Source organism: Somniosus microcephalus, chromosome 1 (genome assembly GCF_052327205.1).
Source record: "Somniosus microcephalus isolate GS21.2 chromosome 1, FLI_Smic_1.0, whole genome shotgun sequence".
NCBI lineage: Eukaryota > Metazoa > Chordata > Chondrichthyes > Squaliformes > Somniosidae > Somniosus > Somniosus microcephalus.
This window is the reverse complement of record NC_140987.1, coordinates 186,449,851-186,467,587: the sequence shown is the minus strand read 5'-3', so window position 1 is coordinate 186,467,587 and position 17,737 is coordinate 186,449,851. Positions and strand designations below refer to the sequence as shown.

The 17,737-nt window shown below is 42.9% G+C and overlaps 1 protein-coding gene across 1 annotated transcript in view; it reads left to right on the top strand.

Moving 5' to 3' along the window:
* lnpep (leucyl/cystinyl aminopeptidase) overlaps positions 1 to 5,493 on the top strand; it is a 132,676-nt gene extending 127,183 nt beyond the window's left edge. The window contains exons 17-18 of the mRNA XM_085988124.1: positions 1,752 to 1,833; positions 3,161 to 5,493. Of these exons, the coding sequence (XP_085844250.1) occupies positions 1,752 to 1,833; positions 3,161 to 3,292 (214 nt within the window). The 3' untranslated portion in view covers positions 3,293 to 5,493. The remainder of the gene's footprint in view (positions 1 to 1,751; positions 1,834 to 3,160) is intronic.
* The last annotated feature ends 12,244 nt before the right edge of the window (positions 5,494 to 17,737 follow it).

The window sequence follows — 17,737 nt, the reverse complement described above, 5'->3', positions numbered from 1 at the left end:
TGATGCTCAGTTTGGGTTCTGCCAGAACCACTCTGCTCCAGGCCTCATTACAGCCCAGGTCCAAACATGGACAAAAGAGCTGAATTCCAGAGGTGAAGTGAGAGTGACTGCCCTTGACATCAAGGCAGCATTTAACCGTATGTAGCATCAGGGAGCCCTAGTAAAATTGAAGTCAATGAGAATCGGGGGGGGGGGGAAAACTCTCCAATGGCTTGAGTCATACCTAGCACAAAGGAAAATGGTTGAGGTTGTTGGAGGCCAATCATCTCCGCCCCAGGACATTGCTGCAGTAGTTCCCCAGGGCAGTGTCCTAGGCCCAACCATCACCAGCTGCTTCATCAATGACCCCCATCATCAAGGTCAGCAGTGGATATGTTCGCTGATGATTGCAGAGTGTTCAGTTCCATTTGCAACTCCTCAGATAATGAAGCAGTCCATGCCTGCATGCAGCAAAGACTAGCAACATTCAAGCTTGGGCTAATAAGTGGCAAGTGACATTCACGCCACACAAATGCTAGGCAATGACTATCTCCAACAAGAGAGTCTAACCACTGCCCCTTGACTTTCAATGGCATTACCATCGCCAACTCCCCCACCAACAACATCCTGGGGGGTCACCATTGACCAGAAACTTAACTGGACCAGCCACATAATTACTGTGGCTACAAGAGCAGGTCAGAGGCTGGGTAATCTGCGGTGAGTATCTCAACTCCTGACTCCCCAAAGCCTTTCCATCATCTACAAGGCACAAGTCAGGAGTTGATGAAATACTCTCCACTTGCCTGGATGAGTGCAGCCTCAACAACACTCAAGAAGCTCAACACCATCCAGGATAAAGCAGCCCGCTTGATTGGCACCCCATCCATCAACTTAAACATTCACTCTCGCCACCACTATCTACAAGATGCAGTGCAGCAACTCGCCATGGCTTCTTTGACAGCACCTCCCAATCCCGCGACCTCTTCCACTTAGAAGGACAAGGGCAGCAGGTGCATGAGAACACCACCACCTCCAAATTCCCCTGCAAGTCACACACCATCCTGACTTGGAAATATATTGCCATTCCTTCATCATCGCTGCGTCAAAATCCTGGAACTCCCTCCTTAACTGTGGGAGTACCTTCACCATACGGACTGCAGTGGTTAAAGAAGGTGGCTCACCACCACCTTCTTGAGGGCAATTAGGGATGGGCAATAAATGCTGACCTTGCCAGTGACTCCCACATCCCATTTTAAAAAAAAAAAAAAAAAAAAAATATTTAAAACAAATTCCCTACCACCAATGTTAAACTAACTGGCCTGTAATTACCAGGATTAGCTGCCTCCCTTTATAAATTGGCCAATCTCTGATCCACCAGCACGCCGTAGAGCCCTGAAATATAAATTCTAGGGCATCCGCAATTTTCCCCCTCATCTCCATCTGGACTCCAGCATATATTCTGTCGGGCCCTGGCACTTTGTTTTCCTTTAGTTTAACGAACTTGTATAAGGTTTTTTTTAATCCATTATAATATAGCTCATCTCATTCCCCTTCTCTCTGACATCTCTCTCTATTTCTCAGGCAACGTGACAATGCAATTTTTTCCTTATGCCTCTAGTACCTTGGAATGTGTTTTTTCCTGTGTTAACGATGCTATATAGATGCATGTTGTTGTATTTAACCTAATAAAAGCATTTTAAATGTTTTCTAATATGTAACTTTTTTATTGGACATACTGTAAATTTTATTGCATGAAAATGTTTACTTATTAGGTTTCACCTTGGATCATATCCTATTCAAACCATTATCGCTGAAACAACATCACAATTTTCAACAAAGAGCCACCTGTCTGAGGTCAGTGGCTTTTTAATTGTGCAAAGATTACTAAATATTTTAATCTTTCTTCGATGTGTTGTATGAATTTAGTTGACCAAGTAAGCTTGTGTGTCCCTGTGGCTTGATTAAGAATAGCTGAGGTCTTGGAGTGGCTTGCCAGCATGTTTTGTCGGATGGGGCATGATCTAGCGCCTAAAAAGATTTTAAATATGGTGTGCTTAAAATGTTTAATTTAATTACAAAAAGCAGTATTTAAATATATATTTATCATCTCATCAGGTTTACCCTACAGACACTGATGAAACTGCATATAGCAGTGGCTATGTCAAGCATCTTAAGGAAAAAAACATGCTGCCCAGATCAAATGATTTGTCATGAGTATGCCATATTTAACTTTATCTCAGCCATTCCGGGTCATAGATCAAATTAGGAAATAAAAAAATAAAATATTCTTGTGATTGGTTCATAGTCCATGCTTTCTTCCCCCAGACCAGTCAGCAAGTTCATTTATTACATTTGAGAATCTTTCAGGATAGTAATTGTGGTTTAGTGCTTAGCTGCTTGTAAGCTTTGTTGTGAGGAAGCCATCTTTTAAATCAGGGTTGCAAAGAAATATCTACTCATGGCTTAAAAAGCTCCTTGTAAAATAGAATCAGGAGCAAGTGGGAATGGACCTAGTAATCATAAAAGTAGTTTTTAGTCCAATCCAGGTAACGACATTTGAGAGAATAAAAACTGCACTGGCTGAAAATTGTATGTGCATAAACCTGTTTTCATAACCATATTTCTTTCCTCAGCACCCGCCTCCATCTCCCAACTCATTGTTACAGGCACATGCATTCATACATCCGCGCACTCTCGTATTCTGCTTTTTTCTCTCTCTCTCGCTCTCGTTTGTGCATGCACTCTATCTCTGTCTTGCAGCAACATCAAGTATTCTATTATCTTATCCCTCAACTGTCACTTTAACAAAAAAAATGTTTTCTTTGGATAGAAAAGCCTAGAATCTCAACCAACTCCTGGATGCCAGACAATACCGCCATCCTTCTTCCCTTTCACTTACCTTTTTGGCCTGAGCTAACCAACTAATCTCCCTCCTGTCTGTTTATCTCTTGAGGTTATGTGGACAGTTTGTGAAATTGATCCGAGATTATCCAGTGGATTACTATATAGAGCAGTTTATAGAACTTGCATGTACTAAATCCAAGTAAAAGATGTGAGCACGAGCAAATGTTTTATGTAGTCACTAAAAGAAAATCTTCTTGCATTCCTACAGTCTGATCAGGAAATTTGTTTTTGGTTTTCCATTTTTTTTCTAAATAAAATTAACTTTTTTTAATCACAGGTCCAAACATTTTTTGATTCACTGACGGACAAGGGTTCACAGCTGCGGACTGTCAAAGTGGCACTTGAGATGATTCGCCTGAACATTCAATGGATGGACAAAAATTTGAAAAACCTGGAATTGTGGCTATAGAAATGATTCTGTTTTCCTCTTTAGTAAATTAAATACACCTATGTGATAAGTGATGCTAAATTGCAGTAGTATAAAGCAGGGTGAAGTCAGTTGTCACTCGCAACAGCATCAGTTTGCACTATTGGAGGGTTGTAGTTAGCTCAGGGCAACTGTTACTGTTTGTTCGATCATTGAATTTTAATTGTGATTGCAAGGAGCTGCAGACCAAACTATGGGAATTTGGTGATGGGTATTGGTATTTGCAAAAAAAGCATTTTATTAAGCAAAACATTGTCATTATGAGTTACTGGTTTCAACCATTTAGTATGTGAGTGGAAGGTTAAGAATGTGTGCCATATAGCATATAAAGACAGAATGTTCAGCTTACCTGGCAATTTAACTTTATCTTACCATGTGCTTTGCAGTAAAGGGTGTTTTTTTGCAATTAGGCTTTAGATTTATTAGGACAATGCTTTTAAGTGTCGTATTGGTCTGGCCCTCATCATCATAATGACACCTACTGCAAAGTGGAGACTCACTCCTTTGTTTTTGTGTCATGACTATGCTTTACAATCATAATATAGTGTATGGTGTATTTCCCTGTATTGCATTAGAAATACCAGCCATATGAACCCCTATATCTTCAATTACTACATCTTTATCAAGGCCACTGTTTTGACAGAAAAGAACAAAATCATAGAATGTGATCCCCAAAATAACTTTTAAAAAATAAAGAAAATCCTGTAATCCCACAAAACAAGAATTTGACTTAATTCAGTCATCATAAACCAGTGCCCCTAGCTTTTATACATTTTCAGTTTTTCATCACCTGCCTCATGCAGTCTCTACTGAATGATGTATAAATAGTTTTTTTTAAAGCTATAGACTATATTTTATGAAAAACCAAAGCTCTGAGTTCACAACAGTTTTTATCCTAGGGTTCTGTGATGAACTATTGAGCTTTGCTATCATGAGTTATGATGTCATCAGAACCACTCAACGGAATTAGTGCTACATCTCACCGACAGCCATCTATATGTATTTGACAGATGTGTTTTAAATACAATTGCTGTTTGTGAATTATACAAGACCAATCCGAATTTAACAGGATTATTAAAAGCTAGTTCTGTACTGTAAATCAGAATGTACTGCAATAAATATTCTAACAGTAATCTGGTGTCAAAAAAATGCAAAATAAATTTTGCAAATTATAGAAGTTGGGCACTGCTTTTGAACTATGAGAATGATCTAAAAGAGTATGCAAAGAATGTAGCTAGTTCTAGTGTTGAGCTCATTTATTAACCTCAGGTATTGACCTCATTAATAATGTGGATTAAGAAACGCTAAGTGGGATGTTAACTGATACAAGTAGTGCATAGAATCATGCTCTCAGTAAATTGAGGAAAATGGGAGGACCTGCACAAATGATACTGATTACAAGAAATGAATCCACAGAAGTACCGTTATGGCACAAGTAATTTGTGTATTGACCTTTACTCTGTTTCTGGGGTTTTTTCTATCAGCTGAGCACTTTTTTCTTTATAATTACCATTCGCAAATTTCCAAAGCGTCTTTTCTAATCATTAAAGTTGCTTTTGGTAGTAAAACTAGAAATGTGGTAAATGGTTTATCCTACACATGTGTAAGTTAAATGGAAGCCATATTCACAAAGTTGAAAAACAGAAAGGAAAGGTCTACCCAAAATGTTGCTACTGTATTGACATTGCTCATCTCAGGTGTAAAGTGGTAATGCATTAATTATATGTTTGTGGTTTGTAGGAGTTCAATGTTTGAGTGAAAACCGAAGTGCTGCAATTTGGAAGCCTACAAGTTATTTTGAGATTTTAATAAAAATGTGAATTATATAAATCTCAATTTACAGCTGTTTTATAAAAAAATAAAAATAAAAATATCAAATCTTTTAACTGCTAAGATTTCCATAGTGTTATATGTATTAAAGCTGTTTGGTTTGTATTCTTTCAAGCTTGTATGATTGCACAATATTTGCCTGTAATAAGTAAGGTCTACAAACAGTGAAAAACATGATTAAAGTACTATTCTTTTTCCGTTCTTTCCCCTATGAGGCAGATTAATAAATTTTATTGGAATTTTGGACTAATGTATTTGCTTATTACCGAACTGCAAACAAGATATGTAATGCAAAAACTGGTGCATTTTGTGAAGTAAAAATAAATTACTTGATGGAGTTTCTGAATAGACAACTCTGGAAATTGGTTTGTGTATAATTTTATAAACTCTTGCGTACTTGCATTTTACTTAGCCACTATTTTCATGTCAAATTAAATAAGTTAAAGACTAAAACTCCATATGACTTGGGCTGTTCTAAATCTGTAGCCTGAAAGGCATGTTTTAGGTAGACTGGGTTGTTTGAGTTATGAACAACTTGTACCTTACTGCTGTAATATTCCCAATATGGTTCAGCCAGGCACATTTTTTTACATCATTTTCTTTCATCTTTTTATCGCTCTCTTTTTGGATAATAATGTAGCCTATGTACGACGGTACAAATAAAGATGACATTTTGCAAACAAATAGGCTAAGAGACATCATGTTGCAAATGTAATGCAGAATCATTTCTTGCTTGATGACCGAAAGCAAACTATTGGGAAAGGGAAACTTTACCCTAATAAGGAGACGATATGGGTGATCTTCTGATTTTGTGCTTCCAATGGAAAGCCATGCTGAAAGTGCAAAGTTAGAAAATTACACTGTATATAAAATTGCACAAATGCAATAGGTTGCCAGATTGATAGCCAGGAGGTCCTGGAGTCATAAACCAACAAATATATTGAAACTACTCTCCTAAAAAGACTTTGTTTGAGTCCAGTCTGTGATATTAAAATTGGCATTGAGTCACTACTCCACGATTGGTTAAATCCCTGACTGTTTCTGGGAGTTGAGGCTCAGCTGGTCTTTTGATTTGCTGTCCTCTCCTCTGCTAATATTGCCCTTACCAAAGGCCTCTCCCTCTACAACATTCTCCGAAGCAAAAGTAACTATACATTCCTCCTACTTCCATCATAGTCTTAAACTCCTGTTGCCTGTCCTTAACTGCCCCGAGGTGGTGATGGGTGCTGCTTTGAACTGCTGCAGTGATGATGTCCACCAAGATAAATTTCTGATAAGTAATCATTTTAAATTAATGAGAATGTAGTTTTGAACTCAGAAGAGGGGGAATTGGGCTGATATAACATGTAATTTAACGTGCAAATGTGCGGAGTCTTCCAAAGAGGAAAAATAGAGTAATGAAGTACAGGACACAACACAGGAGGGCGATCTGGGCATACTAATGGATAATGTGTTGAAATGAATAGTGCAGTGTGCACTAAGAAATCAGGCAAATAAAATCTTGGTCCTGAAATGATGCTGCAAGACACTAGCTTAATGGATTTGTCTGAAATTTCTCCCTGCTGTTTTAGCAGCAGCGTTAACAAATTTACCTTCATGCCTCCACTAAAATAGGAAGAGGATTTTTGTAATTATGAATTAAATGTTTGTATAATAGTAACTCACTTCATTATTTCAAGGCCTTTCTTAAGGTGATAGCTAATATGAGGGACTAGTCGGTTACATTTGGAGTATGATATACAGTTCTGGTCATTACTACAGTGAGAACATACTGGGCTTTAGACACGGTCTGTGAGACAGACCAGGTAAGCTTCGAATGTTTACACTGGGGGGGGAAAAAGGAGAAATATTATGACAGTTCTCAAAATTCTAAGTATCGTTAGTAAACATAGGTAAGAAAGGGTTAAAATGCAGCTTCAGCACATTGCAACATAGTTGGGTTGGGAGCAGGTGAGAGGTTAAAATGTTTTGATTTTATTGTGGGAGCACAACCCGGCTCCACCTTCTGGGCTTAACTGATGTGCATTTGGATGCTGATGAGAAACCTACATGCTGAAGTCAGTGATTTTAATTGTTGGATGTGAGCGGGTACTTAGTGGCACAATTAACGTCCTTGTTAGAGGTTTTTTCAAATTGTTTTTAACTTGGCTCCAAATTTAACTTGTGCAACACGGGTTTCCTGGGGCTCGGGAAACTGACCAGGGAAATGGAGGCAAGTTGAAGTAGCAATTCAGATAGGTATTTAAGAACATAAGAAATAGGAGCAGGAGTAGGCCAATTGGCCCCTCGAGCCTGCTCCGCCATTCAATAAGATCATGGCTGATCTGATCCTAACCGCCAATCTACTATCACAGAACCATCTGAATCTAACAGAATTAGACACACGAAATAGGAGCAGGATCAGGCTACACGGCCCCTGGGCCCGCTCCGCTACCCACAGGGCCATGACCGATCCGAACCTAGACTCATGTCCAAATTCCTGCCCGCTCCCCGTAACCTTTAATTCCCTTCTAGGAAACTCTCTATTTCTGTTTTAAATTTATGTAATGATGTAGCTTCTACAGCTTTTTGGGGCAGCATATTCCATGGACCTACCACCCTCTGAGTGAAGTAGTTCCTCCTCATCTCAGTTTTGAAAGAGCAGCCCCTTATTCTAAGACTCTGCCCCCTAGTTCTAGTTTCACCCATCATCGGGAACATCTTCCCCGCATCCACCCGATCCAACCCCTTCACAATCTTATAAGTTTCAATAAGATCACCTCTCATTCTTCTGAACTCCAATGAGTAGAGTCCCAATCTACTCAACCTCTCCTCATATGTCCATCCCCTCATCCCCGGGATTAACCAAGTGAACCTTCTTTGTACTGACTCAAGAGCAAGTATGTCCTTAAGTATGGACACCAAAACTGTACGCAGTATTCCAGGTGCGGTCTCACCAATACCTTGTACAACTGAAGCAATACCTCCCTATTTTTATATTCTATTCCCCTAGCAATGAAAGCCAACATTCCATTGGCCTTCTTAATCACTTGCTGCACCTGCATACTAACCTTTTGAGTTTCGTGCACCAGGACCCCCAGATCCCTTTGTACTTCAGTACTTTCCAGTTTCTTGCCATTAAGATAATGATTTTTCCTGCCAAAGTGCATAACCTCACACTTTCCAGTATTGTATTCCATCTGCCAAATCTCTGCCCACTTAGCCTGTCGATGTCCCCTTGCAGGTTTTTTATGTCCTCCTCACTCACTACTTTCCCTCCTATCTTAGTATCATCTGCAAACTTTGATATGTTACACTCGGTCCCCTCCTCCAAATCGTTAATATAGATTGTAAAGAGTTGGGGACCCAGCACTGAGCCCTGTGGAACACCACTAGTTACTGATTGCCAGTCTGAGAATGAACCATTTATCCCAACTCTCTGCCTTCTGTTAGATAGCCAATCCTCTATCCATGCCAGAATATTACCCCCAATCCTGTGATTTTTTATCTTAAGCAATAATCTTTTGTGTGGCACCTTGTCAAATGCCTTTTGGAAGTCTAAATACACTACGTCCACTGGTTCCCCTTTATCCACCCTATACGTTACTTCCTCAAAGAACTCCAGCAAATTTGTCAAACATGACTTCCCCCTTCATGAAACCATGCTGACTTTGTCCTATTAAATTATGATTATCCAAATGTCCTGTTACTGTCTCCTTAATAATGGACTCCAAAATTTTACCGACCACAGATGTTAGGCTAACCGGTCTATAGTTTCCAGCCTTCTGTCTACTGCCCTTTTTAAATAAGGGTGTTACATTAGCAGTTTTCCAGTCTGTCGGGACCTTGGCCGAGTCCAGGGAGTTTTGGAAAATTATTACCAATGCATCCACGGTCCCTACCGCCACTTCCCTCAAGACCCTAGGATGTAAGCCATTAGGTCCAGGTGATTTATCCGCCTTGAGTCCCATTATTTTACCGAGTACCACTTCCTTAGTGATTTTGATCGTGTTTAGCTCCTTCCCCCCCCTTTAGCCCCCTGTTTGTCCAGTGTTGGGATATTCTTAGTGTCTTCTACTGTAAAGACTGATGTAAAATATTCATTCAGTGTTTTTGCCATCTCCATATTTCCCACCATTAATTTCCTGGTCTCATCCTCTAAGGGACCAACATTTACTTTAGCCACCCTTTTTCTTTTTATATAACTATAAAAACTCTTACTATCTGTTTTTATATTTTTTGCTAATTTACTTTCATAATCTATCTTCCTTGAATCAATCTTTTTGTTATTTTTTGCTGTCTTTTAAAGTTTTCCCAATCCTCTATCCTCCCACTAGATTTGGCTATCTTATATGCCCTTGTTTTTAGTCGAATACTATCCTTAATTTCTTTACTTAGCCACGGATGGCTGTCTTTTCTTTTACACCCTTTTCTTCTCAGTGAAATATATATTTTTTGGAAGTAGCAGTTCAGATAGGTATTTAAATTTCTCATTGTCCCATCTGGATAAAAACTCACATTGCAGCAGGTGTCTCATTTCTCTCTGACAAATGTTTGGTGTGGATACAGCTTTTTTTCAACATTGGAGGATTTCAAAGAGACCAGATCAGGATGGAGGCATGTTGGATGTTTTTGACAGCACATCCGGAGAGGAAGACCATCACCATCCACGGCAGCGACAACATGCTGTGATGGGATCAGCACATACAAAGGAGAGGGGTCAAGGTCGCAGGAGGCACTACCCACATCACAGGGTTTACAGGCAGAGACACGGCTTCCTTGACCTCTCTGAAGAGCAGTGCTTCCGTAGGCTGAGATTGCTGCATCAGATGGTCGCAGATGGTCGCAGACATTCACTGGTGGCCACGCATTATCAGTGGCTGTGAAAGTGACCACTGCCCTCAATTATTGCGCTACCGGAGACATAGGATATCCCAGTCAGCTGCATATAAATACATACTGCAGGTCACTGCTGGATTGTTGTCAGGGCTGACAATTATGTACATTTCCTGTGATGACAATAGCCAGAATGAGTGGGAATTCGGATTAGCTTCTCTGGCTGGATTCCCCAAGGTACAGGGTGCCGTTGACTGCACACACATGGCAATCTGAGCGCTGTTACAGCAACCAGGAGTTTTTTATAAACTGCAAGTCCATTAATGCACAGCTGATGTGCAATCACAAGAGGCTCATGCAGGGTTGTGCCAGATTCTCTGGTAGTTGTCATGATGCCTTCATAATGTGGCATTCCAACATGCCAGACCTTTTCATTCCAGAAAGCAGACTTGTGGGCTGGCTCGTTGGAGACAAGGGATACCCCCTTCAAACTTAGCCTGTGGCTTCTGTGAGGAACCCCATCAATGATGTGCAGGAGCACCAGATGTGTCATCAGGCAACCCATTGGAATGCTGAAGATGTGCTTCAGGTGCCTAGATAGTTCTGGAGGTGCCCTTCGTACTCGCCAGCCAAGGTCTCCAGCAATGATAGTGGTGTGCTGCATCCTGCAAAATATTGCACAGCAGAGAGAATTGCAGATGGAGGATGATGAAGGGGCTCATCACTCATTTTTGGATGAGGGGAAAATAGAGGAGCAAAAGGATGAAGATGGGGCACCCAGCGCCAGAGCAGCTGCTTACATTGCTGCCAGGGATGCCCTCAGATTGCAAAGGTTCATCTAGTGTGAAACATAAGAAATGAAATCCTGCCGACCACTCCTACCACCAGGACCACCCCCGCCCCCCTCCTTTGCACTAAACAGTGCTTCAACCACTCATCCACCCATTGCACATCTGCCCAAAGTGTCCCATATTGTATTGACATTCATCATGAAACATGAATGGGCGAGTTGACACTTTGGATGTAATAATGGGCAAAATGTGGAAGTGATGTTAATCAATAAATTTTATGTGCTATTATAAAAAAAGGAAAATTAACATTTCATCAAACATCCATGTGCATACCCTTGGTGAATTAAATTTCTGGACTTTACACTTTCTACCACTTCTACGTGGTGCATCCTGTGTGTCTTCAGCAGAGGTAGAGGCAGGCTGCTCAGATTGTTGCTCAGATCCCTGCCCTGACTGCTGAGATGCTTTTTGCCTATGCCCTCTGGGTTTTAGCGTCCCTGAGGGTCCAGCCAAATACTGCTCCACCTCCACCTGTACAGGAGCAGACACGGCCCTCGGGAGACAAGGCAGCGTGTCAGGTATTGGCTGGGGGGTGCAATGGGTGAGAAGTGGAAGAATGGAGTTCACACTTCCATGTCCCCTTTCACCACCATCCCTCTCCTGGGTCAGTGCCACATCACTCCTACCACTCTGCTGCAGACCAGCTTGGTGGAGATCAGTGATGCGTTGTAAGGCCGTGGTTACGGTATCTGTCATCCTGTTTAAAGTAGCAGACAAATTGGCATCCAAAGTCTGCACTGCCATAGTCATGGCCTGCATGGATTCATTTGAGACTCATGCTTCAATCTCCTTGGAGGCGGCCATTCTCTCCATGGCAGATATTCTCCCAATTCCCTGTGCCACCAACCCGCTAACGATCGAGTTGGGCTCCCATCCTCTCCGCTATTGTGGAGAGTGTGCGTGGCACGTCTGTCAGTACCTGGCTAAGTTGCTGATGCACCTCTAGCATTCTCCTCAATGATAGCTCCTGGGATTTTGTATCTGTGTTCCGCTGAGCAGAGCTTGGAGAGCATTGTGCCCCCAAATGTGAACTCTCCACAGCTGTCCCTACCACCAGTGTCTGCATGTGCTCATTGCACTCTCTTTTACAAGGGGTGAAAAAACAAACCTGTGAGTGAGCGAAGGTGAGGTACTGACCCACTGGATGCAGTGCATTCGGTGAGGATGACTAGGAGACAGATGCATCACATTATATAAGGATCTGGGTGAGTTGCAATGGTGGATGGATAAATGGGGAGGTGATGAAGTGCATAGAAAATGAGGGCTGGGTACTGCTGAAATTTGAGTGGAAGTGATGTGATGGAGTACGCTTAGCAAGACAGAGTGAAGGGGGTGCTTAAAGCAGAGGGTGTAATTGAATCAGCAAATGTACTCACTTTTCCTGACCTGGTTAGGTCATTATGCTACTTCCTACATTGCATCAAATGCTCCTGTTCACCTTCTCAGCCATCTCCAACCACCCCTTCTTGGTGAGAGCAGTAGATTTCTTCCTCCCAATGCTAGGGAAAAATATGTCACTCCTGCAATAAAAACAGAAAATGCTGGAAATGCTCAGCAGGTCAGGCAGCATCTGTGGAGAGAGAAACAAAGTTAACGTTTCAGGTCAGAACTGGAAAAGGTTAGAGATATAATAGGTTTTAGAGGCAGGGAAAGGGGGAGGGGAGGAAAGAACGAAAGGGAAGGTCTGTGATCGGGTGGAAGGCAGGAGAGATTAAATGGCAAAAGGGCTGATGGTGAAAGGAGATGGTAATGGGACAAGTAAAGAAACAAAAGATGGGTCCAGAGCAATGTTCTCTGTAAGCTGCGCAGTGCTCCAGGGAACCCGTGCAGCTGGCTTGCCGACTTTTCAATACAAAAACCTTGCATGCATGGTATTTTGAATGGCCCGCACAGCCCATTAAAGGGGTTGCACACGGCCAAACAAAACTACAGGGAACATTGATCTAGAGAAGGTGTAAATGGGAATATCAGAATCATCAACAGCTGAGCTCCCTCCTGCTCCTGACTAAACATAGAAACATAGAAACATAGAAGATAGGAGCAGGAGTAGACCATTCGGCCCTTCGAGCCTGCTCCGCCATTCAATGAGATCATGGCTGATCATCCAAATTCAGTACCCTGTCCCTGCCTGCTCCCCATATTCCTTGATCCCTTTAGCCTTAAGAAATATATCCAACTCCTTCTTGAATATACTTAATGAACTGGCCTCCACCGCCCTCTATGGCAGAGAATTCCACAGGTTCACCACTCTCTGGGTGAAGAAATTCCTCCTCATTTCAGTCCTAAATGGCTTACCCCTTATCCTTAGACTATGACCCCTGGTTCTGGACTCCCCGGCCATCAGAAACATCCTTCCTGCATCTAGTCTGTCCAGGCCTGACAGAATTTTATAGGTTTCGATGAGATCCCCTCTCAATCTTCTAAACTCCAGTGAGTATAAGCCCAATCGACACAATCTCTCCTCATACGTCATTCCTGCCATCCCAGGTATCAGCCTGGTGAATCTTCGCTGCACTCCCTCCATGGCAAGAACGTCCTTCCTCAGGTAAGGCGACCAAAACTGCGCACAATACTCAAGGTGTGGTCTCACCAAGGCCCTGTACAACTGCAGCAAGACATCCTTGTTCTTGTACTCGAAACCTCTTGCTATGAAGGCCAACATATCATTTGCCTTCTTAACCGCCTGCTGCACCTGCATGCTTACCTTCAGCGACTGGTGTACAAGAACACCCAGGTCTCTTTGCACTTCCCCTTCTCCCAATCTATTGCCATTCAAATAATAATCTTCCTTCCTGTTTTTGCCACCAAAGTGGATAACCTCACATTTATCCACATTATAGTGCATTTGCCATGTTTCTACCCAATCACCCAACCTGTCCAAATCGTGCTGGAGTTTCACGACATCCTCCTCACAGCATACCCTCCCACCCAGCTTTGTGTCATCTGCAAATTTGGAGATATTACATCCAATTCCCTCGTCCAGATCATTAATATATATTGTGAACAGCTGGGGTCCTAGGACCGATCCTTGCGGTACATCACTAGTCACTGCCTGCCACTCGGAAAACGACCGTTTATTCCAACTCTTTGCTTTCTGTCCGCCAACCAGTTCTCTATCCAAGTCAATACCTTGCCCCCAATCCCATGTGCCTTAATTTTGCACGCTAATCTCTTATTGCGGGACCTTATCGAAAGCCTTCTGAAAGTCCAAATACACCACATCCACTGGTTCTCCCTTATCTATTTTACCAGTTACATCCTCAAAAAATTCCAGTAGATTAGTCAAGCATGATTTACCTTTTGTAAATCCATGTTGACTTTGTCCGATCCAGTCACTGCTTTCCAAGTGCTCTGCTATTACATCTTTTATAATGGACTCTAGCATTTTCCCCACTATCGATGTCAAGCTTACCGGTCTATAATTCCCCGCCTTTTCTCTACCACCTTTTTTGAATAGTGGGGTAACATTAGCTACCCGCCAATCCATGGGTACCGTTCCAGAGTCTATCGAGTTCTGGAAGATGACCAGCAATGCATCTACTATTTCTAGGGCCACTTCCTTAAGTACCCTGGGATGTAGATTAGCAGGCCCTGGGGATTTATCGGCCTTCAGTCCCATCAATTTTCCTAACACCATTTCCCTACAAATACTGATTTCTTTCAGTTCCACCCTTTCATCAGACCCTATGTTCCCCGGCATCTCTGGGAGGTTATTTGTGTCCTCCTTTGTGAAGACAGAACCAAAATATGTATTTAGTTGGTCTGCCATTTCTTTGTTCCCCATTATAAATTTCCCCCGATTCTGACTGCAAGGGTCCTACGCTTGACTTCACCAATCTTTTTCTCTTCACATATCTATAAAAGCTTTTACAGTCAGTTTTTATGTTCCTTGCAAGCTTACTCTCATATTCTATTTTCCCTTTCTTAATTAATCCCTTTGTCCTCCTTTGTTGAATCCTAAACTGCTCCCAATCCTCAGGATTATTGCTTTTTCTGGCCAATTTATATGCCCTCTCCTTGGACCTTATGCTATCCCTAATTTCCCTTGTTAGCCACGGTTGGGTCACCTTTTTTGTTTTATTTTTATGCCAAACTGGGATGAACAAATTCTGTCGTTCATCCATGCAGTCTTTGAATGTTTGCCATTGCCTATCCACCATCAACCCTTTGAGTGCCATTCCCCAATCAATCCTACCCAACTCGCTCCTCAGACCATCGTAGTTTCCTTTATTTAAATTGAGGACCCTAGTCTCCGAGTCAACTGCTTCATTCTCCATTTTAATGAAGAATTCGATCATATTATGATTGCTCCGACCCAAGGGGCCTCGTACAACAAGATTGCTAATTAATCCTTTCTTGTTACATAATACCCAGCAGTAATTCCAGAGAGGTTTCATTGAATTTGGGTGCTGCCCTTGCTGAATGTCCACCATCCATCCTACTCACCTCCAATTTCCATTTGTGCACTGTCCCTTTAAATACAGCTAAGATCACACCATGCAGGTGCACAACATGCCCGCTGCCCAGTTTGGAAATGCAAATTCCAGAAGTCAAATTAATTGGTATAATTGAGTCAGCGTGCAGACACTGACCCACTCATTTGACTTCTGGTTTTCGCCCCCGCAATTCCACCCTTCTTGCTCAGAAGCAGGCTTCATATTAATATCGGAGCCAGTGTGTCACAGGCAGAAAGATTCTCCCTCTATACCAAAAGCACTTGAGAGAGACAGAGAGAGAAAGCCCCTACTTAAAATTAATGCCTGCATTTTTATCATGGCTTGGACTTTGAGAGAGAACACTACTAGACACTAGTCTTGAGACTTAATTAAAATGTTGACCTTGAGAAGGAGCGAAGGAGTGGAAAGCAAGATGTTTACAATTTCACCCATGTCAGTCAATAGAAGTGTTGTAAAATGACCCCTTAGTCACTGCTCTTAAGTTTAAAGATGTAAAGCCATACATGTGAACAAGACAAGATCATGTCTGTGCAGCTTACCATATATGGGGATTTTGATAAGGAATGTGTAGCTCAGAAATGTATAAAAAGTAGCAGACTTTATTTTGGATTTGGATTCGAAGTGTTTGATCAACCTGAATACTGAGCTCCGAACTGTAATACGTTAAGAATCCCCAACCATCAGGTGTGGCTGTAAGAACTATTTTAAGTGTACGCCTATTATATAATTAATAAATCTATGAAGACTTGACCTTACCATCAAGGAATTTATTGATTTTGAAGAATAATTAGAACATCTAATAAATAAAAACCATCCTCTAACAGGTATAGATAAATTAAGGCCAAATAAATTGTTTGACATTGCCACAATGTAACCAAGGGACATAGGCCTAGAAATTGGGTATAGCCCGGCTTGAGGCGTTAGAACTGGCGCTGCGCAAAGTTTATAGCCAGACGAAACTTATCGCCGCCTGGCGCGATATTGGGTTGCATCGCCCCTAAAGGTGATTGAGGCGCGAATTCAGGCGTTACACGGGACTCCTAAGGTGCTAAACTTCCGGCGCAACCCAATATCGGAGCGGATGGGCTCAGCGCAGGTGCTCTCAATTACCGATGACCACGAGACTTCCAGGCACTGGCTAGCTCTTAAAGGGGTGGGTCAGTCAGCTTCAGCATCCACACTCTGCGCCTTGCAGGCCTCAGAATCGGCGCAGGCCCTTCTCTGGCAATAAAAACTTGGACCAGATGGAGAAGGTGAGACAGAGAGCAGAGCGCTTCATCAATGAGGCTCTGGAGCAATTGGTGGCCGCAGTGGAGCGCCGGCGAGATGTTCTCTACCCAGACAACGGCAGGAGGCCGAATCATAAGGACTATCGACGAGCTTGGAGGGATGTATGCCAGAGGGTCAACTCCAGCAGCATGGTGACCAGGAGCCCTGTCCAATGCAGAAAGAAATTCAACGACCTCACTCGGGTCGTGAGGGTGGGTGTTGTTCCTGCAAACTTCTGCATCCCTTCATTTGCACCTGACTTTATGGCTACAGGGTGGCCTGTGCCCCATTGGCCATCTGCCAGCAAGCACCCATGGCCCTTTCTAGGCACTCACATGCACATTTGACTCAGGGCGTCATGTAAGGGCTCTTGCACCATGGGGGGCATGAGGTGATCACTCAGGGCATCAGGTAACATAACTTCCCCTCCTTTCCCCTGCAGTCCATGCTGGCGAGGATTGGCAAAGACCAGCTTCGCACCGGTGGAGGACCTCCACAAGTGGTCACTCTCACGGATCTTGAGGAGAGAGTCCACCAGATTCTTGGAGGACGTCTGAATGGTCCTGTAACCACTGCAGCTACCGACCCCATTGTCGACAGTGATGGTAAGGTTCTCACCTCTTGCAACGGTCTCCTTCTACTTGTTCCCCCCGCCAGCATGCTTTCTCACTGTGGACCCATGTCATAGCCTTGCCGCAATCTGGCATCCCTTGCTGCGAACCTGTCCTTTTGCTAAAGCCACTCTTCCACCTCCCTGCTTTCAGATGCTGCATCACCAGCTCGGGAGCTGAGCCCTCAAGCTGCCAGTGCCAGTGCCTCCGAAGGCTCAATGAGAAAATTACTGTCCAACAGAAGGTCAGCAACTCTCTCCAGCAACGATCAGGATGGCCAGCCCAAATGGCTGCAGCTTTTATACTAGTGCTGTCCCCTTTAAATAGCGCCCCCCGAGTCCGAGAAGGGCCTAGGAACGCTCCATCCAACTGTCACTAATAGCGCCAGGCGGAAAGGTTGCGGGCGCCACCGAATATCCGGTCCGGGGTGCAAAAATGGCGTTGCACACTGAAATGACGTCATGATCTGCCTGCGCCCGCGGGCGTGCGCAAAGAATTAGCGCCGGCGCTAAAATCATAGTCAATATGGGAGGTGGCGCTATATTCACAGCGCCCGCCCGAAAATTGGGTAATGCCCCAACTCTCGGGCTCTTT